This window comes from Caloenas nicobarica, chromosome 3 (assembly GCF_036013445.1).
Source record: "Caloenas nicobarica isolate bCalNic1 chromosome 3, bCalNic1.hap1, whole genome shotgun sequence".
Classification (NCBI taxonomy): Eukaryota; Metazoa; Chordata; class Aves; order Columbiformes; family Columbidae; genus Caloenas; species Caloenas nicobarica.
Window position 1 is genome coordinate 15685634 of NC_088247.1, and position 22242 is coordinate 15707875.

General features: G+C 41.8%; 2 protein-coding genes across 4 annotated transcripts in view; one reads left to right on the plus strand and one right to left on the minus strand.

The window, feature by feature from the left end:
• Nucleotides 1–11229, plus strand: part of ROCK2 (Rho associated coiled-coil containing protein kinase 2) — a 109562-nt gene extending 98333 nt beyond the window's left edge. For 2 of the 3 annotated variants that reach the window (XM_065631103.1, XM_065631105.1), the window contains 2 exons: nt 1318–1430; nt 2674–11229. In XM_065631103.1, coding sequence (XP_065487175.1) covers nt 1318–1417 — 100 coding nt within the window. In that variant the 3' untranslated portion in view covers nt 1418–1430; nt 2674–11229. The remainder of the gene's footprint in view (nt 1–1317; nt 1431–2673) is intronic. The other variant, XM_065631104.1, reaches the window with a different exon arrangement.
• SLC66A3 (solute carrier family 66 member 3) lies at nt 10941–21534 on the minus strand. Its single transcript, XM_065631106.1, has 7 exons — nt 21344–21534; nt 18670–18752; nt 18158–18227; nt 17449–17506; nt 16137–16257; nt 14917–14958; nt 10941–12636 (listed from the first exon to the last, which is right to left on the minus strand). Exons 1-7 carry the CDS (start codon nt 21484–21486, stop codon nt 12548–12550), a joined length of 606 nt encoding a protein of 201 aa, XP_065487178.1. The 5' UTR covers nt 21487–21534; the 3' UTR covers nt 10941–12547.
• Nucleotides 21535–22242: the final 708 nt, after the last annotated feature.

A 22242-nucleotide genomic window follows, 5' to 3' on the forward strand; every position in this document is an offset into this window, starting at 1 on the left:
TGAGGTCCCTTCCAACCTGCATTGTCCTGTAAATGCTGTCCCTGCGAGGAACTTCACACAGTGATTGTTTCTCCAAGGTTTTCATGGCTGTTGTTCTTCGTGATCATCTAGGAAAGGGCAAAGCAGTTTTTGATACAGACCATACAATTTCTACTTATCCATTCTGCTGGATTGTGCCAAAAAGATAATTCCAAATTGAAAAAAAAATCAACTTAAATATATTTTAATACCGAATAAATTTTAAAGTGTTTTAAAAATTACAATAGCTGTAGTTCGTATAATAAATGTATACTGAGCCTTTTCAGGGATATATCACATTTAAAAAAGTAAAAACCTTAAAACCTAAAAACCCAAAGAAACGCTGAAACTCATTTTGTTTAAAGCATGTGATTGACTATATTAAACACTGTAGCATGTCTTACCTAAAACACACTGGACGTTCTGTTAGGTTTCTATCTCTGTTTCTTATGCTTGGCAGATAGTCCTATTTAAAATCCATCGAGCCCACTGGAGAGATGACCAGACCGGGCTTCATTTCTTGTAGCTGTAGCAATTGAGAAGTTAGTACTTTGTTAGTTATTTGTCTGAGATCCTCCAATAACAACAGAAAGAGATGAATGCTTCTAGTGAATGATTCATCCCACTCCCAAATACATGCCTAAAATAGGTAAAATTGACTCATTTGCTGACAAGGTTTGCCTCGCCTTGTTCTATATTGACCATAGAAGGAGCACAGGCAGCGATGCCTAGAGAACAAAGTGATATATCTGCTTTTTTGGCATGGCTTAGCTTTAAATAATGAGCTATGGGATAGCTGTATAGCGTAATCCCACTGTATTTGGGATAGAGTAAAATCCTACTGTATTTGTTTGTAAATCCAGATGGCGCTATTTTATTTGATGTTCTGTTCAGCAACCAAAATGATTTGATTTTATTGGCGAAATTGTTAGCTTTGCGTTATTGTCTGGAAAGGCATAGTGGGAGAGTATAAAACGGCACCTTGGTCAACAAGAACGGCACCAAAACAGAAAGCACCTCATTTGATGAAATGCACATGTTGGTCTTTTCTACTAAAATTTTGAGAGGAAAAATCAGTATGGTAAGTGTTCTATAGAATGGTATGATTTGTGAGATAGATTTCCAATGAATATAATATTCCTGGCTTACATGAACACTGACTGAATCTTCATGTTCCATGATAGGCGAAGGAAGGAACCCACCTACCATAACAGTCTTTTACTTAAAAAGGTTCAGTGATAACAAATGGAATTTGAAGTCTTTTATACACACATTAAACATCAAACCCTCCTGTTGCAGATTACTTGATCTGGCATTTAAGGACTGGGATTGGTCATTTGATGATGTTGATGATATTGATGGTGATGATGATGATGATGACGATGTTTTTGATTTCTGAAGAAGTATAAGGGGTAAATCTAAATAGAGAGGAATGGATTTGTTTGCCTTTGAATACAGCATGCGATGTTGGATTTTGCTTCTCAAAGCAGAGAAAATACAAGATCTCATTTTAATATTTTAAACAGTAAAAATGAGATTCTGTTAATGATGTTGACGAATTTTTTAGAGTTGTTATTTTCATTAAAACAAAGTTATTGCCTTTGTTAGTGTTTTTATCTTTCTAATTTTAGATCTTTTTAAAAAAATTCATGTCTGCCTGCCCCCCCAAAAACTATCTGCTGCTGTCAGAGTAGTTGCTCATCTGTAGTGCTAATACTGCTAATGTCTGCGGATCATTTTGGAAGGCTAAAAGGGAGATTGTAGCAGTTGGATGTTTAACTGAAATAGTTTTGGTATTTACAAATACTTTTCATTTTGAAACTTTTAACATAAATACTGGTGTTTGGCTAGCAGACATGAAATCGCTGGTGTTCTGCATTTTGCTTTTCTACCTGTGTTATGAAGTGGATTTGACTTGGCTTTCCTTTGCAGTGCTGTGCTTTTTGGGTACCTAACCACGCCTTTGAGAACTACAGCAAATGGGCTGTGCAGCTCTGTGACACGGTTTCACTGACCGCTGTAGAAAAGATACGGCCGCTTTATTGACCTCATTTGTCCCATGGCTCACTTACCTACGTAGTGTGAACGTACTGGAAGTAGCGATAACTATTTTATAGTTCTCCATGTTTAATCATTTCACATGTTGATGCAATGTTATGTTTACACAGAAAAAACTCCGAAATGTTAAATTTTGAAGAATTATTTCAAATGGTATTTAAGGCATGTCTCAGCCTTACAGAACAGGCGATGGCAGCAGCACCAAGGCTGTAACCTCAGCCGTGTGCTCCAGTCACTGAGATACCAGCTCGTGGAGAATTTAACCGGCCAAGTGTTTACAGTAACAAGCATTACATTACTTAAATATATTGCATCTTTATGTATTAAAAGCTTACAAGTTACTAATGTTTTAGAAGTGACCGTTACCTTGTGTGTGTTGTACTTTACCCTCATACATTACAAGGGGGTTTAACTGATCTGGGATCATAATGCGTAAGGATGTACTATACTTAAGTAACGATGCTGTTGAATACAGAGGAGTGACGTTTCTCCCAAGTGTGCGATGAGCCCAGCTTAAATGAAGACTTTGAGGAAGTATATTTTTGTCAGATTTACATCTGTTGCATTTACTGACCAAACTTCCTGCTTCTTTTTCAGCTAACTGCTTTCCGTGAATGCACACACAATTCAAGGTGATAATTTTCTTCCTGTTACAGCAAGACTGAAACATATCCCAAAATATATTAAAAATATATATTTTCCTGAGAGATTGTGCTATATATATCAGAGGTTTACATTTTTGCTGCAATATAAATTACTAATCTCTGAGGGTTTTCCTGTATTCTCCTGAGTGACTGATCAAATGAGGAATGGTTGGTAAATAGTAAAAGGATATGTTAGGTAACTTTCTGAATTCTGTTACACAAAAGCTTTCTTGGCAAGACACATACACTACATTTCATAAAAGGATCGAGAGGAATGAATGTTAAAATGGAAGAAACTGACTTTTCAGCTTTCGTAAAGATGCCACCAGCATGTCTGCAAGAAGAACAGGAGGAAGATCCGCCACAGTGATATAGACTGCATCTGTAAGAAGTGACCATTATACTGTGTATATATATTGTACTGTAATACTGCAAGAGGGTTTTAAAAATCTTTCCACTTTATTTTTTTATGCTTATTAATCAGATACCGTTACTTATTGCAGTTGCAACTATGCACTTGTATAAAGCCATAATGTTGAAGTTTATATCATTCATACACGTCTATCAAAAGCTGCATGTCAGTGTTCAGCAGCCAGTATAAGTTTGAAGTATATACTAGTTCCAGCTCCGTCATCATGGGCAGTCCTGTTTTACCTGTCTAATTGCCTTAATTTAATTTTTTTTCCAAGTTTTTTTTCCCGTTCTTTCTATTTAAGGAAAAAAGAAGGTTTACCAGCTCTTAGGATGCAATTTTGCTTTGTGGCAGAAAAAATAGTGCACTATTTTTACACCTAATAAGTATATCAATGTCAGCCTATTTTGAATGTATATCGACTGGTTTCAAGGGTGGAGAGGTGTTGGTTACAGAAACGATGTCTGTTACCGTGGGAATTACCAGACCATTTGCTTGTACATGTAACTGCTCATCCAGCCCTTTTTACAAACCTCAGTATTAGTTAATGACTTATATTAACCCTCATTAAGTGCTATGAAACTTCATTTTGCCTTGTTTTTGCTTACTCTCCTTGATGTGTTTTTTATTTCTGAAAAACAAAAAAAAGAATCTGTGACTATTTTTACATTTCACAACACAATATCCAAGGACTGTCACAAACCTTAAGAAAATGAAAACATACTGTAGATGTATTTTAAAATTTTAAATCTGGTTCTCTAGCACATAGCTGTAGGCATAGATAAATATTCCAGTAGTGTGTTTTGAGAACTGATAGCTGGGAAGAAAGGGCCTCAGAGGCGCTTAATCTCACTTTTTTTTTAAACTTGGAGTTGTACAAAAAATATAATTTATGTGGGCTCATTCATGATGTGTTCATAATTATCCCAGAAAATGCATGTTTTATACAACTACAGTATGCGATGTTAAACATATTGACAGTAAAAAATGTAGTCTCCTATTTGGTCTCTTTATATATATAAATATATATATATTTAAAATATATATATATATTAAAAATATTGTGTGGGAGTGCAGTAATTTAAAATATGATCTAACACTTCAATGAAGGAGGACATTTCACTTTAAAATTTTGTTTGTTTGTTTTTGTTTTTTAAAGAGTGTTGAAATGTTTGGAAGGATAGGACCATGATTTATTTAACACTATCATGAAAGGTGGACTTGGAAACACTGAAATACTGAAAATGAATAAATATATTTACATTTTGTAACCTCTGCTACAGTTCAGTTTAACAGAGCCGGAATGTATTCAGTCTTCTGTTTATGCACTCGCAAAGTAAAATGCTGTTTGTGAGTTCTTAAATTCAAAACAAAAACTCTCATATCATTTCTGTGAGGTGTTATAAGCCAGCGCACAGCTACAGTGTTTCTTCCCTGCTTGTTTTGATTTAAAGTACGGTATATTTTTAGGTAATGCAGATTTGCATAGAGTACAACATTAAAAATGTATACAGTAAAACTGTTTCCATTCACTGAATGCATAAATATTTTATATATATATAAAAAATGTTACATTGTGGGAAGTTCTATCCTTTTCTGAATTGGAGAATATTATATATATATTTTTAAATAAACTATTTGAGTAAGGTAAAATAGTTCCTGAACTCGAGAAGCTGGTAATTAATTGAAATATTTAAATACATAGGCAAGCACTGGGGCAGCTGTGGGGCAGGCAGGGGTTGCTCAGCAGGACGCCAGGGCCGGACAGGCCGGGGGGCCCTCGGCCAGGACACCACGTGCCGGGGCTGCCACGCGTGCTCTCCTGGGCTTGTCCTCGGTTACTGTGGATCCCTGGCACCCTGTCAGTCTGACATTTTAGGAAATATACTGTGTTACGGTGTGTACTGGCCATGGTTTATACGTTCTGTGCTTGCACAAGCAGCTCTGAGCTGGCCACACAGCAGCTGCGTTGGGATGCGGTCGCAGGATGATGCGGGTTGACGGGGAGCGCTGGAGGTCGCTGCTCTGACCTCTGCCGCCAAGCTGGGCCAGCTCCACCTGGGTTCCTCAAGGCTTTTGAGTTCTCGGTGCCTCTGGGGCTGGCCAGATCATAGCACTGCTCAGAGCTCCTTCGTGCAGTTTGGGCTGTAACGTGGAGATCACCTGCCCAATGGTATGATGGGCACGAACCTCGTATTGTACCTAGGACACAAAAGGCAAAGCTGCTCTTCTGTTCTTCGCTTTTGCTTCCATCTGCTGATGCAAAGAACTCTTAAACATTAGCTCCTGGAGATTGCGTTGTTTCCTTATTGTCCAATGGTAACCTTTTAAAATTTTCGAGAGGAGTATATTCCTGAAGTAAGGAATATTTGTGTCGAAGTCACTGATGTGTAAACACTTTCTTTTCGTAACAGCAAACAGGACATTTTTATGGCCTGGATGACTTTTATCTATAGAAATTTTCTCCTTGCAGGTCATTTTGTTTCACGGCAGTAAACAAATCACATAGCCAAGCTGCAAATTAACCTTCTGGAAGAGCTGGGGTCAGACTTGGAGCCAGAAGCTCAAGACACTTGTAGGGAAGTTGCTCTTTGGTTCCCATCCAAGAGCTCACCAGCACAGAAGCTGGACAGAGAGACCCCGTTGGAGTTAGTGTCAGGTGTCATGAAGACCTTTCTGGAAGGAGACTTCCATTTCTGTCCTAGCTGGGCGCTGCAGTTTCCTACTCCTAGTGGTTCCTGCCAAAGCTCAACCCCTCACAGTGCTGCCAGCGACCCAGCACCAAGTCTGCAAGTGAAGGAAACGTGGTTCTTCTGCTTCTTAGCAGGGTTGATGCTGGAACCAAACGTGACACGGACCATGGCACCACGCGGGACTTGGGAAGTTGCGAGAGGCTCAAGTATTTTGGCTGTCAGTGACAGTGGCCAAATTTAAAATGTCACCGAAGTTTCGCTGCAAGTGTAAATCTCTTACTACCTCTGTTGAAGACACTGAACCTCCTACATTTTTGACAGGCATTCAGCAGCTCTGAAGCCACCAAGGCCAGGAAAGCTGCTGCTAGGGATGATAAGCTTTTTGAGAGAGTCATCCTTGGAAGAGGATTTATAAATCTTGGTCTCAAGTGCCTTCACCCATCGTATGCTTGTGAGGTCGCATTTGGGATGCTGTTGTGAAAAGGGGGAACTTGTGTGAAAACAAACGTCTTACCTGGAAACTCCTACAATCCCTGACCACCTCCTGATTCTGTTCCTAAGGCAGGAGAACGTAACAGTCCATGGTACAGTTCAGGGAATTGGAGTAGTTCCGTCTCCTCCGCATTCCTGGATAGTTTTCTTTGGCATTTACGTTAAAATAGTCGCTCATTTGGTTTTTTTCAGTAGATTACAGTTGATATTCAGAATATTTTGTGGACTACCACATGGGCACATACTACACTTTAGGTTGAAAAACACTATTTGCCATTTTTAAGATGATCCTGTAAACCACTTAGGGGATTTTCGGTGTCCCGTGGCTCATGGGGTTTTGCCTGGTGCTTTGAAGTATCCCTCGTGAGAGTGGGAAGGAGTTGTTGGATCTCTGTAAAAGATGTCGATGGAGCTGTTCTGAAACTAATCCATGTTTTATTTTGAAGTTGCCTATAAACTGGACAATGATGCACTCAGACATGCTCATCTGAGAAGTAAGACATGGCTACTGAGATGTCAGTGGCAGAAGAATACCGTATTAACACATCAAATCTAGGTCTCCCCAGAAACAAATGGAAAAGCTCACCGCAAAACCATTGCTCCAAGAAGTGGCGACTGAGCACGGGGATGCTAATTAGCAGGCCTTGTTACAAAGATGGGGGTTTTGAATCTTTGCCTCTTTGTAGGCAGGAGGTGTTCTTTTATAAGGGTAAGAAAGTCAAGTTATTGCACATGTGCAGCTGGATTTGACCATGGCTGCTTTTGCTCCAGTAATCTCACAGGAGCTCCAGGATTAAAGTGATCTTTCAAAATGGAAGTCACAGTGAAAGGCAGCAAAGTTACAGAGTTATAAGTATATGTAGTCCTGCATACCTCAAAGAAATCTGGAAAGACACGTCTTCACCCTGAAAAGAAAGGGCAGAGAACGCAGGAATTGCATGTCCCTGCAGCCCTTTTTAGGCCGCTTGGAGAAGCCACGTAGAAATGCCGTCACAGCCAAGGCAACTGCGTGTGATGCTTCAGTCATGTCACCCCATTTTGAGGTCTAGGCCTTCAGCGTTTCTCTAGGGATGTGAGCCTACCTGTATGGATAGTCATGTATGGTCATGTCCCAGGGTGCTGCTTAGGCCATCCGGTTCTTCTTGTCAACACCCCTGCCAGCTCTCTGGGAATTTTTTTGCCCAAGATGCTGTTGCAGCACTTGGGAAGCATGGCCACCCAGCAACAACTACATCGGGCTTGTGGGACCGTAACTAATCTTCCTCTTTCCCTTTGGCTTGACAGCTGCTCAGGCTTTAAGCACTAAATTGTCATGTTAGCAACGTACCTTGGGTATGTGCTGCTTTTTATTAATGAGTGAATTGGTGGAAACTTTCTTTGGAGGTATCTGAGATATCTAATACCTTAAGTGTTTTAAGGCTGAAGGAGCCAGGAGCCCCAGGGTCTGAACCCTTTTTCACAGTCACTGGCCCTAGCGTCGTCTCTTATCTCAGCTGCGTTCCCTTTTACAAACAGGCTCCGATAGCTGGTCCTGTGGCTTGGTGCGGATCTGGCGGCAGCTCCAGGACTTGCATCTGCTTGCTGCATCCCATGGCCTCACATTGCCTGTGTCACCATCAACACTGAGAGAGGAAAATACCCTTGAGCTCAGCGAGATCATGAGGATGGTGCTGATGGTTCCTTTCAGGGGAAACGATTTAAAATCTCTCACAATAAGTCACCGGCTTGGAAGTCAGGTCAGTGGGATCTGTATGGAGTCAATTGCTCAAAGGTGACAAAATTTCTTCACAGTAACTGGGTAACTGAACAGATGCTTTACACAAACTGAATTCGTGCTTCATTAGAGTCCTGACCACCTGAGGTACCTGACACAGGGGACACTGAGGCACACGAAGTGTCTTCTTCCATTCATGCTTTTCGCGTAGCATGAGACAGGTCAGCGTCTTGGTCCTGCTGGCCAGAGCCTCCAAAAGCAGAAACCACGTACGTCCCAGAGTAGGCATTTACACACGTGACTTGTAATTACAATAAGGCGGTAAGTAGAATTTATTTTCATCATGGAGCCCTGTTACTATTCAATTTGAACCATAATCATGATTGGCTGACTTCTCTTGTCACTTTTTAGGCTGCTGCAGGTTCTGTCCTTTAAATTAGTTTCCAGGATCTTGACAGATAGAACAAGATGTCTGGCCTCTTAAAGCTCCCTTCCCGTCAGTCAATAATGCCACATAACAGACAGAGGTGTTTGTTTAGGCTACTGACAAGACCATTATAATGAGCTGAGAAAACAAAGCAGAGTGTGAACAAAATTATGAGAAATGTTTAAATTGTCCCTAAGGTATCAACAGTTAAATTTCACCAAGATTATCATGTCGCGTATCATGGACTTAATGATCCTGAGGGTCTCTTCCAACTGAAAAGATTCTATGGAAAAAACCTCTTATTTTACACTCAGTCCAAAGATTGGATTTTTTTCCAAGCCAGAGATGGTGCTTGCCCCAAACCACTTCCAAGGTGGAAGGGAATGGTTGGTATCTTTAACTTGAAGATGTCTCTATCTTAGTCCGTGGGACTGCCAAGGTCTTGCAATCAGATCCAGCACGAGTGACATGCTGGCAGGTTCTTGCAGGGATGTTTATTGTGGCTCCCAGACACCTATTGGACAGGAAGACACATCATCTCTGAGAACTCCTAAGTATCTTGGAGAACTCTATCTCAAACCCAAGCAAATTAAATTCAGTATGAACCAAGAATTTAATAACATCTTCTTTTAAGGTTTGAGTTCTTTTGGTTTTTGTTTTCCAGCTTCCTCACATTCCAGACTGGGGCATTCTTAGATCATTATTAGTGATGAAGACCACATTTTATGTTCTGCTTCCTACATAAATATGCATCTCAAGTATCAAAGAATCTGGAAGGGAAGGGAACAAGCCAGCCTGAAAAGAATTAGCAGGGAGATAATTGTTATTGCTGGGAAACCATCTCACTTGAGTTGATGCCCATGTCTGTGTAGTGTTTCATTTTTAATAGTTCTTCCTGTTGGCTCTGAGGTGTTCTTTCTTTTTTATTTTTTTTTCCCTATTACATACATCTTTAAATGGATAATGATGTTTGGTGCAGTCCAGGCAATAAGATCCTTTACTGGATTATGGTGACACGAAGAAACACCTCCACACCTGCGGAGCTCTGCTCTGTGTGAACTGCTCAGCATCAGGAGGCCCCTAGAGCCGGGGAGATGATGGTTTTGCGTTTGCGTACGACGTTCCTGCTGACTGAGGACAGTTCAGAAACAGGCTTTTGGGAAACGTAAACTGTGCACATCTTCCTCTCCACATCCTCACTTTCAGAGCTGCAAGCTGCTGTCTCTGGAGTCATGTCCTCATTATTGGGGGGAAGATAGTGAATTTCATGATTTTTTTTCTCTCTTTCATACTGTTAAACTGAACTTTGTGGCTAAGTGCATCTTGTAGCTTACCTGTTCCCAAATGCACAGTCGTAGTTCATCATGTCCGTAGCTGGAGAGATTCAGGGTTACTCAGTGGGCTGTACTGCACAGGAAAGAGAATTCATCCTTTTTGGAAGCCCTGGCAGGACCCACGCGTTATCAGCCAGGACAGAAGTGCTGTTTTACCCCATGAGCTTGCTGTGAGCGGTGCCGTTAGACACCGAGTGTGTAATTCAGCACTTGAGAGGATCTGTGAGCAGAGCCGTGTTGCTGCCAGCCTGGTGCACAGAGGTTACTCACCACTTACACATGCTGCAGTCAGTCCCAGGTGCTTTCCCTGCCCGTCTGTGGTCACTGCTGCGTGACGCAGCGAACGCGCTTGTGCCCGCCCTGGTACTGTCGAACAACAAGTTCAACAAGATTCCTCCTCCCGTGTATCTTGTCTAAAGCGATCGCCTTTAATCCAGCTACTGAGAACATCGTGGTTTATGTGCTGGGAAACCACGGGGTCTGCATTTCTTGTGACCACACTTGTACCTGACAAAACTGAAATAAATTATTCTCTGGGGGAGGGGAAAGTGCACAAAACCATTTACTGCTGACTTCTGATTTGTTCCATGTCCTGTGCAGCTTGAATGAGAACTCACGCTCCAGCTTTCCAAGTCCACAAAAGAACTTTACCTTAAGCTTGTGAATTGTCCAGCTTAGTTTTCCTCAGTCTCTCTTTTTTTCCACAAGTTTCTGATTTATTTTAAATATGTTAAGTAACCTGTAAAGAACTTTTCTTAAATGCATTTTCAGCATTTTATGACAAAAAAAACCCAACTTGAAGTGCTGATCCTCAAACCGAAAATGGAGTCTCTTCATTTTGCTACAGCACCACTCAGGAGTATGAAAGAGGTCAGTAACAGACAGGGTTTGACCTCTATACAAAATCCTCCTCTATCAAGAAGAGGCTTTAATTAAAAAAATGAGACGAGAAGTGTGGGTTTTTTCATTTAAGATGCTGGAGCTCTTTAGCACTTTACAGGCTGATACTTCAAATATTAAGTGAAAATGAAAGTTACCCATGAATGACCTGTAATGAATATTTCATTTTCTCTCCATATATAGAAATGGAATAAAAAAATAAATTTAATGAAAGTTAACTGTAAGAATCATATTAGTCAGTCGTGCAGAATAGCATTTTTTATTACGACCTGGAAAATGTATCACTTGCCACCATCTAGACCACTTCAGATATTTTACACAGCTCTGGTAAAATCAGTGACAGGATGTTTACAGCTACTCTCTCAATATAAAAACATTTATACATTTTAGTGGAGCAGTAAAAAAATAGTAATCTTTGAACTTGCTCTCAGTACTGGGAGATATATGAAATCGTATGTCCACAGACATAGCCCTTCCCACTCTAAAAGAGGAGTTCCAGCGCAGCCATGTTTGCCGGCGGGGAAGGTCTGGCTCCGGTTGCTGAGTGTACATGGGTGGAAACAGCTGCTTTTGCAGACCCTGTTCTTCCACGAGAGCCCCGTGATTTAGCACGCTGCAAGGAAAATCTGCCCCAGGGGTAGTCAATGCAGTCTTCCCAGTTTTCCAGGGTGTCAGGATCAAGGGTGCCTTGTTTTAATGTGCCAATCAACTGTAATACTGTAAGAACTTTTGAAAGAGCCCTTCTTTTCATTTTGGAGAATGAATGAGAAATGAAGGCAAGCTATGTGATTACTTCTGTAACTTCTGGTCGGAAAGGTGTTACTTCCAAAAGCAAAATCCCCCGTCCCTAGCTCTCAAGAATATCCTTTCCCCTTTTTTAAATATACCTACTACAAATAGATTAGAATCTCCAAAGTAAAAACTGAAATCCTGAGATTCTTCAGCCCAGACAGGCTAAAAACTAACGAAGCTCAGAGCAGTGTCATCAACAGCTGATCCCCCTTGGAGACGAGTGCTGTGGTGCACAGGGTCACTGTCACATGGATTGTGTCTGGGGACTCGCTCAGGAACTCCTGCTGGAACATGATTTTTAACTCTGTTGGTCAAAGTTTCATTGATTTCTATGGGGTCCGGTCTCCGCTCTTCCCAAACCAGCATGTTCAGTGACTGAGAGCTCCGGTTGAAAAAGCAGAATTCATGGCTGAGTTTTTGCTCTTATCCTAATAAAAACTGGGTATATTGAAGAAAGTGACTGTGGGTATCCTGTATATAATAAATTGTACTATTTAAGTGTTGCATGTAAAGTGCCACAATCCCAACTGGATTTGTGACTTAGTAAAGCACATTCAGAAACTTATTTTGGATTGGGCCTTGACTCAGATTTTCTTCATCATAAAATACGGATGGTTAATGTCTAACTAATTGAGTTGCTTGCAAGAAGACAAACATCTGTTGTTTTACAAACTTGCAGCAGATGCAGAAAGATTTTTTGATATGTTGGTACAAAACTGCTCTTGTGTAATTGAAGAAAATGGCTTATATGTAACCAGAAAGTACTGAAGTGATATGAGAATACATAAACGTCTAAGTACAAAATTCCTTGTTCATTTAGTAAAAAAATCCAGATAAAATGTGGTATCAGTAAAACTTAACTAACCAATAAAAATATGCTGCTTAAATTAAGTATCTTATCAGAATTATTTCTAGGAGAAAATACACACAACTACTAAGGATGTTTAGGGATAAATACTAGGCTTAAGACAGCGAGTGCTTCCTTAACCTTTCCTCTGTTGTTTAAGCTTAATCATGTCAGGTTTTTTTGATGGTAACTATGGCATTTGCTGATGAGTGTCTTCTAATCAGTCTTTTTAGTTTTCCTGTAGTGCAGGACTGTGGCTGTGACCCAAATATTGAGAATGAGCATCGTTATGAAACGGATGAGAACTAAAAGGGAAAAAAAAGTTTTGTAAGTGTAAATCCAAGAAAATCAACTGCTGTCATTTTTCAGAAGACACGTTGATTTGTAAACCTTCACTGCCACACAAACAGGCTGGCTCCCATTCTGCAAGTCTTTTCAGCCAATTAGTTTAAATTACCATGTTCAAGAACCCAGTAATTCTCAAGGTAAATAGAGCAGAGAAGAACATTTAGCACTTGCAACTGATATCTGAAAACAGTACACTACAGTACCTCTAATTCCTTTCTGGCAAAACCAGGAGAATAGCACAAGTTTGAGTAGGCTCATATAAATTTATATTTACACGTAAAGTTAAACTTGGAGACGCAGCTCATGTGTCCTTTATAGTTGGACGTGTTTCTAATAAAGGGATTGTTCTCTACTGCCATCTGTGAAGTTTAGACTTCAGGGAGACAGGAAATACTTCTATCTGTCAGATGTTAATGAGAGGAAATTTGACAACTAAGAAAAAAGCAGTTTTTTGGTATCTTGATTAACTGTCAGGTTCGTTTTTTTAAACCAAAATATGTGTAGTATCTTTACCTGTGAAACCACAATTTGAAGTATAGGTATATCTAGTATCTATTTGGTACATTGAATATTCACAGGAAGGTACACAAAACTTTGTTTCAGAAATATGTGATACTTGACAATTCCACACGTGTAGGAAACCAAGATGAACATGCCAAAGTGTTCAGTGTTAGTAGTTAACTGGAAACATTCTCCATTAGAGCAGCACAGTACCAGTGTTTGCTGCCACCTCTTCCATGTTCCAGGTGTTCTGTGCTGTATTTTAAGAAGCAGCTGTGACCAGAGCCAGCTACACTTTCAAGAGCCAGCATTTTACATTCATGATGTTTTCCTCCTTTCCTTCCTCCCCTCAACAGACCCCTCTTGCTTATCAGTGTGAGTGTGTAGCTGTGGGTGAACTGAACTCAGTATCTGATCCAGACTAAATTTTGGCATGTGTGTTATCAGCTTATCACCATGTTCCAGTATTTAAAGGGTGGCTACAAAGAAGATGGAGACTGCCTTTTTTACAAGGAATCACATGGAAAAGACAAGGAGTAATGGGTACAAGTTACCTGTGGGGAGATTCCAATTGGACACAAGAGGGAAATTTTTCCTGATGAGAACAATCAGCCACTGGAATAATCTCCCCAGGGAAGTGTTGGATTCCCCAACATTGGACACCTTTAAGACTGGACAGGGTACTGGGCAATCTTGTCTAGACCATGCTTTTGCCAAGAAAGGTTGGACCCAGTGGTTCTCGAGGTCCCTTTTGAGCTGGTAATTTGTGATTCTGTCAGTTTTTTGGTGATCCAGTTGCCTGCATGGCCCCAGAACTCTTACTCTGGCAAAGAGAAAGCAGCAAGCACAGGGGCGAAAAGGAGTAATTGAAAAGGAGATTTCCTTTTTCAGTGAAAGAGCCACTTGAACTGCTTGTACAAATAGAGCCTGATCATGCTGCAGAGGGCTGCTTAAAAAAAATAAAATAAAATCATGTTTCTGATAACATACCAGTTTTGAACTAGAACAAAGATCCACCAAATGAAGTACAATGTGATTTTGTTACTGTTCTTACATCCACCAAGTCCTGATTTCAAACCATTTATTGAAAAATCTGCTGCACCCCTTAACTCTTTCCATTTTGGCAGAACAGTAAGAAGGTGTTAAATAAATTTGCTTTATAAGGAAATCAGTTGACAATTATATATTATAACCCATTTTTGGTGTAGTTTATTATAAGCCTACCATTTCATTTTCAACCTGCCATGAACTATCTGAATGTGGTGCCTAAAACTATTCATATACTAAGCTGAACTTTTAATAGCTTTATAGAACTGTTTAATGCATAAACCCCATAATAAGTAAACACTTATTATTTGAAAAGCTATCACTCAATGATTATAGATTTATTAAGCTGTATTTTACTACATTTATGTATTTAAATATTAAATATTTTTAATATTTTTCTGCTATTTACATAACTGATTTTGTAGTGGTTTTGCCTTTTGAAACAAATAATGGCTTTTGGACCACATGTCACCATGTGATAAGCATAAGCAGGTTTCTTTTGTTTTCTCCAGGTATTTGATTTGTAATCCTGTGCTACTTTTTTAGTAATAACTCCTTCCCTCACCCTGCTAAACCACCAGGTTCCGTGTTAGCTCGTCTGAGATGTGCTAACTGCTTTTACAAAACAGCTAAAAACAACCACGGCAGCTGTGATCTTGGAAAGGTGGGTGATTCTGTATTTTACTCACCTGCGAGATCATTTGTAGTCATTACAGTTGTAAATATTCTTGCTGTAAATTGAATGAATTCTGATTAGTGGACTAGACACAACATGTTTATACCTTCAAAAATGATGACATTCTATTTTTCAATGGGATAATCTTGCATGAAAATATATACTGTATAGACATTTGCACTTTTAGTGTAGTCTCTTCACTATTTTAGCTTCAGAGATCAAGCTTTCAAAGCTGAGTGACACTGTGTTAGGGGTATTTTTAAATGTGAAAATCACTGATATAATTAGAATTTTTATATCTATATCTATCTCTCCATCTCATTAGATTGGATGTGGTCAGTGTTCACTGCTTCTCTGTTCAGCCCTCACCTTCAGTAGTTGATACTGAGCTACACCCACAATCGAGTTGGCATGACTTAACCACTGGAAATGTTCACATTCGTGCTTTCAGGCTTCTGCAAACATGAGGAATTCAGCTTTCCTCCCCCCCACTAATCTAAACCTTAATTATTTCACATTTGCAGCAGCACATTAAAACCATTTACAATGTTTATTGCCATATCGTTCAGCGAACATACCACAACTTCTAATTATTGACTTAAAAACATTTGTTTCTTGGGGAAATAGATCCAGCATCACTCTGTTCTATAGTAAGAATATTTTAAACAAGTTTGGTGAATATGACAATGGCACTTCTGAAAACTAGCTGTAGAAGAACTGTTGATGCAGACCACTAAGTAATTAACACGAGCTGCACAAATCACTGTTCTTGGCACATTCTGTTGAGAAATGTGTTTACATGTAGTTACAGAGTTAAAGGTATTTAGTGTTAAGCATATATTTATAGATGACTTCTCAGAATTAGCATTATCTGACTGTCTAACTACAAAATGTAGTGCCTTTTCATGCTAGATCACTAGTAATTGTAATAAATCCTACGACATCGAAATATTTTCTTTGTAAAGACGTGTTTTTTTCAACTGCATCAAGTTCCTTTTGACCATATTTGGATGTTTTCTAAGTCAAAGCGTCATCGTGTCCGGTGTCAATGATAAAACTCAACTTCAAGAGACTGAGTGGTGTCTGAGTCTCCATAGTCAGCACGAAGGGAAACTACATGAGGCGAGACTTTACCTATAATCATTTGGTAAACACCTAGTGAAAGAGGCATTAGGAGATATGGCTTTAAAAAATGAAGACTCGGTGCTTCACACTAAGTTGCCCATAGCTTACTTGCGCAGGTGTATGCAGACATACTCCAGGTCAGGGCACTCACTTGTCCAGAATCTTTTGTCTGCCAGAGGCACCGCAGCTGAGCCAGCTTACTGGCTGCACTGATCAGCGTGCAGAAATTCTGAAAAGAAGGTTAAAAGAGAGAAAGAACATCTGTCTCCACTGCTGTATCATCTGAGTCTTTAGCTTATGGCTCTAGCATGTACCTTACTCAAAAACAAGACTTAACTTCCATTTAGAATATGAAGAAAAAGACTGTTTCAGTATTTTACAACCCAAGCATTTCAGCTCTTTACTAATGAACCACGAAGCAAAAAATTAAAGTTGCCGGAAGCAAGAGACTGATTTCTGAGGTACTGCCTAGATAGAAGTTCAAAAAATAGAAGAATTGCTACTGCTGTTGGCAAATGCTTGATAGAGTCGAATATAATAAAAGGAAAAAAAAAAAGCCTCTCAACCTGCTACATAAAACTGTTTATGAAAGTTAACTAAAATGAGACTGATCTAGTCTAAACAGCAAGCTTGATCCAGACCATCTGTTACCATTATGTCTGGCAAACAAAACCATAAAAGAATGAGAAAACTGACAAAAATGTGTGGAAAATGAGTCCAATTGGTGGGAAAAAATAATGAAGGAAACAGACTATTCACCCTGTCATCCTTTTAAAGGGGATTTTGCAAAGGCAGCAGGTAGAGAGGACCTTGATGCGGGGCTCTGGGGCATGCCTGGAATACTCTTGCAAGTGAGGGTCGGTGTTAGGCTTGGAAGCTTTTACCCCCATTTGTATCATTTTTTGCATGAGTAACGCCAGTTCATGTCAATTAAATTTTAACTTTCTCTCTCCTGACATCTTTAACCTATGTAGGCCATTATCAGATGATATTTTTCTTGGAAAACTCAAGGACTAAAGGGGAAAAAAAAAATCTCGTTAAATATTTAACATTCCCTATTTCAAATGCTTTGACTGATGCTCTACTCTTTTCCTCTCATGTTAAAGGTTTAATAATGAGGATTATGACATTAGGACTAAAAAGGCAATCTTTTTTCAACATCTTAAGCCTTTGCTAATTTTAATTAAGGCACCACAATTAACAGCTTTACTTCAGAACATACTTCTTTTTTTTCAGAGAGTATTGCCAGTGCTATATTTTCCAACTACTCACAGAAGTGAGAAAACTGGGATTGTTCTGAAAGCTAACCCAAATGATTAATTCTTCCAAGGACAAATACAAGAAGAGATTTCACTGATCAAGATTTCAGAGAAAAAAAATTATATGTGGACCAAATTTCAAATAACCATGCAGCACTTACCATAGCCAGGTCTATTATCCACTTCCGCAGTGTTAGCATGTACCAGCCCCCCCCAAATCTTAATTATGTTAAGTTTCATAGCACTGAAAATTCTAGGATACTGCAGCTCTCAAAACGGTCTGGGGAACTGTATTTTTAAAAAAATCTAGAAATAATCACATTGAAACTTTATAACAGACTATACAATCTAGATAAAACATTATTAAGCACTGGTTGAAACACTAAGTGCTCCTATTTTTCACACTGTCTTTGGTTGAATAATGCCAGGATTTTATCAAGAGCTGCTCCAAAGCGCAAGACTTGAGATTCATGTCTAAGTTCTTTTTTTTTTTTTTTTAAAGTTCATCATAGCAAGTACAATCTGCATGGGTAGGAATCAAAGAAAAAAGATGCATTGTTTCCACCCTGCATCTCTAGCAATGACATAAATTAAGAATTGGTCTTACTCGTTATCAGTTGTGGGCCTTCTAAAGCATAGCTACATACAAAGCTCGCTTCTCATAGAGATTTTACTGTGACTCAAGAAATCAGCATGTGAATGTGGAATGAATGTTGAGGGGCAGCTGGAAATTATTTAAAATGGCAGCACAAAACAAGTGACGACATGGCTGCTATGCAAAGAACTACCAAACAAGCTGCAAAACCCCAAATGCCCAAAGAACTACCAAACAAGCTGCAAAACCCCAAATGCCCAGATTTCAAAGGATACGTGACTGCATAGAACAAAGCTCGTTTCATGTGTCCATTGAAACGCAGAATAAACAGAAGGAGAATGACATCTGAAATGAATAAAAGATCGCTCATCAGAGAAGGATGAAAAGGGGCCCAAATGCAATTCTAGATAGTTCCACTGGATACCATGTCTATGGGAACTGGTTTCTTACCAGTTTTGTCTCTCAAATTTGATTGATGTCTAAAACACTGCAAGCTCCACAATGATGGTTTTCTTAGAGTCTGGAGTGTTTATAAAAGATAAGCTTACACTGCAGCTCCACCATGTGTATATTAATTACAGTTTTCTCCGCTACCTGACCACCTATTTTCATAAAATTTATACGAATTCAATTATATTTGAGATGTTCATTCCCTCTTTCCACAAACTCCAGCTAGAATTGGTCGATGGCTTCACATCACTGCAGTGGAGCACTGTACTTACATGCAAAGCCTTGGAGTGCTGAATGAGCCCTGTTTTATTTCCAAAACACGGCTTAAAGAAATTACCTTGTGCAATGATGATGGGATATTCCAGGTACGTCGGCAGAGGGTAACCATAATAGATCTGGTACCTCAGAAACACAAGGAAGCTGAACAGAAAGACACAAAACAGCGTGACTGCATGAAGGGACATGACAGCTCCTTCACAACTTCTTTTTTGCTGTTTCAGTTGTGCCAAAGGTGTAGCCCCTGCTATCAACTGATAAAAGAATTATGAAGACAAAGTACAAGCCTGATGATTCTGTAGCCTGTTTCCGTTACCCTCAAATAGAATAAGACGTAGAGAGCTGCCCATGCTTCTTGGCAGGGTCTGTATCACAGTGTGTAAGGCATAATTTTATTAATTACAACTGATGAGAGAGAAAGAAAGAAAGGCTTTCAGACCTGTGGGGTACCTTTTCCTTACAAATGTCTTGGCACCTGTGGGCTAACTCTCTTTATGTCATGTCTGGAGTTCAATCTGTACATTAAGCAGGTTTTACAGGAGCAGAAAACATCTTCTAAGCTGTCTAGACTACACTGCTGTAAGATTTCCCAAAGCAGCTGTACTGGTCAGACTGAGAACCTCTTCCTAAGTGCACCAAAAAATGGCAATTCTCCTCCCTGCTACCCCACAATATAGTATCTACAAGGAATTCAACTTTGATCACATTTCTTCAGTTTCTTCAGCTTGCACGCAAGTCCACAGGGTTAGACAGAAACCTCAAGGCTGTGGAGAAAACAGAAAGGACTCTTAGGGCATAGTTTTATGTAAGGACAATGGATGGTTTCCAGTGTAGAAAGATGGTGTAAGGAACTGCCTGCCTTGTAAGAAACTGCCTTTTACACTATTCAGAATTTAAATATCTGAACTTCCTCAAAGTCTTATTTCTTGTAGTGGAGAATTATACTCCTTGTCATCAGCACCATCCTTCTGTGTCACTCGTCTGCCAGGACACTGCATTCTGACTCTGCAGAACCATCCCAGTTTGTACCAGTAGCCCCAAAACTCTCTGCAACAGAACCAAATTATTTAAAGGCTGCAGGATAAGTAGTCTACTAAGTAAACAACCACTCCCACTAAGTATTTCAAAAAAGCTTCATTGAAACTCTTCCAAAATAGTTTTGCTCAGAGCAGATACAGAACCTGCAGCAGTGTGGGTACCGTGGTTATCAGGCAGGTGCTGAGGAGAGATTTATGGCTTCCCTGTGCTCATCTGAAACTACCTGAAGACTTAACACACACCAACACAGATGACTGATTTTAAAGTGCTGCCCACGAGGCTGTGGGGTAAGTTACCTCTGCTGGAACTAGAATTCAGTTTGCTGACTCTGAGGGGTGCTAAGGGTGAGCAGCGACAACGGGGGTTCAGTGCTGTGGAGAAATGCGGGCAGCGAACGGGCGCAGCAGAGACCCACGGGGATTCGGAACAGCTACACACAGAGGGGTGTCCCCGTGCCCAACCTCCACAGCGCCAGGCCAGCGTCAACAGCTCTGCCCCCGGCTGAAGACGAAGCACAGGTGCCTTCAGAAACAACACACCATTTTTGTGAGGTGATTTTTCTGAACAAAAAGCCCTTTTTCGGCTCGGTGCGGAGAGCTAGCAGCCGTCTGGCTGGATGGTCTGGCCACCTCCGTCACTGGGTTCAACAGACATGAGGCTCTTCCAGCTATTTTCTCTCGCACACTTGTACCCACATTTGCTTGTACATGCACACAGTTTTATTTATTTTTCATTCCATACAATCCTCTTTAAGTAAGATTTAATAAGTCTAGCCCATGTAAGCTTATTATAGACTGACAAATCTTTGAAGTTTGGCGTGGTTTGTAATTTTGTTAAAGAATGATTATGTTTTACTTATCGGGGTGAGAGAAGCCTGTCCAACTGGTACAATCACCTGCACAACCGGGCACACGGACTATTCAATAACCAAAATACATGGCTTAAACACAACAGTAGGTGTTTTCTCCAGCTACATAGGTGGCCCGGGTTGGTTTTAGGCGAGTTAAAAAAGCAGAGTTTCCCTTTACAGAATCACAGAATGGTTGGGGTTGGAAGGGACCTCTGGAGATCTAGTGCAGCCCACCTGCTAAAGCAGGTTCACCAGAGCAGATCCCACAGGAAGGTGTCCAGGCGGGTTTGAATGTCTCCAGAGAAGGAGACTCCACAGCCTCTCTGGCAGCCTGTTCCAGGGCTCTGGCACCTCAAAGGAAAGAAGTTTCTCCTCATGTTCAGACGGAACCTCCTGTGCTTCAGTCTGTGCCTGTTGCCCCTCACCCTGTCGTTCGGCACAGAACCACACACACCAACAGCGCGGAAACACTTTAAAATAGGAGGTTTCTGCTCCCAACAGCTTGCATGCCCAGGCAGGGCCGGGCGCGGCACCTGCACTGACAGGCACCCGAACAGTCGGCCGGCTCGGCGGAGAGGGCCCGTGTCATAAAAAGGCGCAGTTTTAAAACCGAAGAGCGCAAGGGCTGCCCGCCGCTCCCTTCGAACAGCCACTCGGCGCGCTCCCATGCGTGCCCGGAGCTGCGACGGGAGGAACCGAACCCGAGCCGAGGCGCTGCCGCCGCCGCGCTGAGCCGAGGCGCTGCCGCCGCCGCCGCGCCCCAACGGCCCCTCCCGCCGCGCGCCCCGCCGCTGCGCGCGCAGCCGCCATGTTGTCACCGTGCGCGTCCCCCCCCGCCCCGCCTTACCCGGCCAGCTCCAGCAGCAGGCTGCCCACGCTCAGCCCCCGCGCCGCCCGCGCCGCCCGCACCGCCGCCAGCTGCGGCAGCTTCATCACCGCGCACACCGCCCAGGTGCTCCAGTGCGCCAGGTCCAGCAGCGCCGGCGCCATCCCGCTGCGCTGCGCACCCGCCGCAGCCCGGAGTGGGGAACCCGCGGCGTGGCGGGGTGGGGCGGGGTGGGGCGGGGAGCCCGCCCGGCCCGGCCCGGCGCCGCTGGCGCGGGGGCAGCCGTCACGGGGCGCTCGTGGCGCCCGCGCTGCCCGGGGCGCGGGGCGGGGAGGCCGCCCGGGCTGTGCGCAGCGGGGAGCCGGGCCCGGCAGCGGCGCTGCCCCGCTCCGCAGCAGCCGCACCGCGGCGGAGCGCGCTGCCCGGGGCTGCCGCGGGACGGGGTACCCGGGTGTCCCGGGCCGTGTCCGTGCCGCTGAGGCCTACCCGCGGGTGATGCTCCCCCGTGACAGCGCCCGGGAACGTTGAGCTCCAGGTTGAGAGGCTTGGTCCTGAAACTGCTTCGTTGCCTTAAACAAAACCCGCAAAACAGTAATCATCAGGCGCTGTGTTGGTGTAGAAGGCTGGCCACGGGTTTCTCTCAGGAGTAGTGTAGATCTTGCTTTGGAGCTGTAGGCTGGATTTCAGTTTTCTTCCCCAAAGCGGGATGCCCAGTGCTTTGGGTCCTGTGTTTTTCTGGTCACACTGTCTGGCTGAGCCAGAGGAGGTTCAGATCGGATATTAGGAAAAAATTCTTCACAGAAGGGGTTGTCAGGCGTTGGAACAGGCTGCCCAGGGCAGTGGTGGAGTCACCATCCCTGGAGGGGTTTAAAAGACACATAGACATATACATATACATATAGACATAGACATATAGACAT

Coding starts and splice junctions, on each gene's coding strand:
- SLC66A3 (XM_065631106.1), bottom strand. CDS start 21,486: ATGGCGCCGGCGCTGCTGGACCTGGCGCACTGGAGCACCTGGGCGGTG. Junction 18,228..18,669: donor TCCCATCATCATTGCACAAG/GTAATTTCTTTA, acceptor TATTCATTTCAG/ATGTCATTCTCCTTCTGTTT. Junction 16,258..17,448: donor GGATAATAGACCTGGCTATG/GTAAGTGCTGCA, acceptor CCTTCTTTTCAG/AATTTCTGCACGCTGATCAG.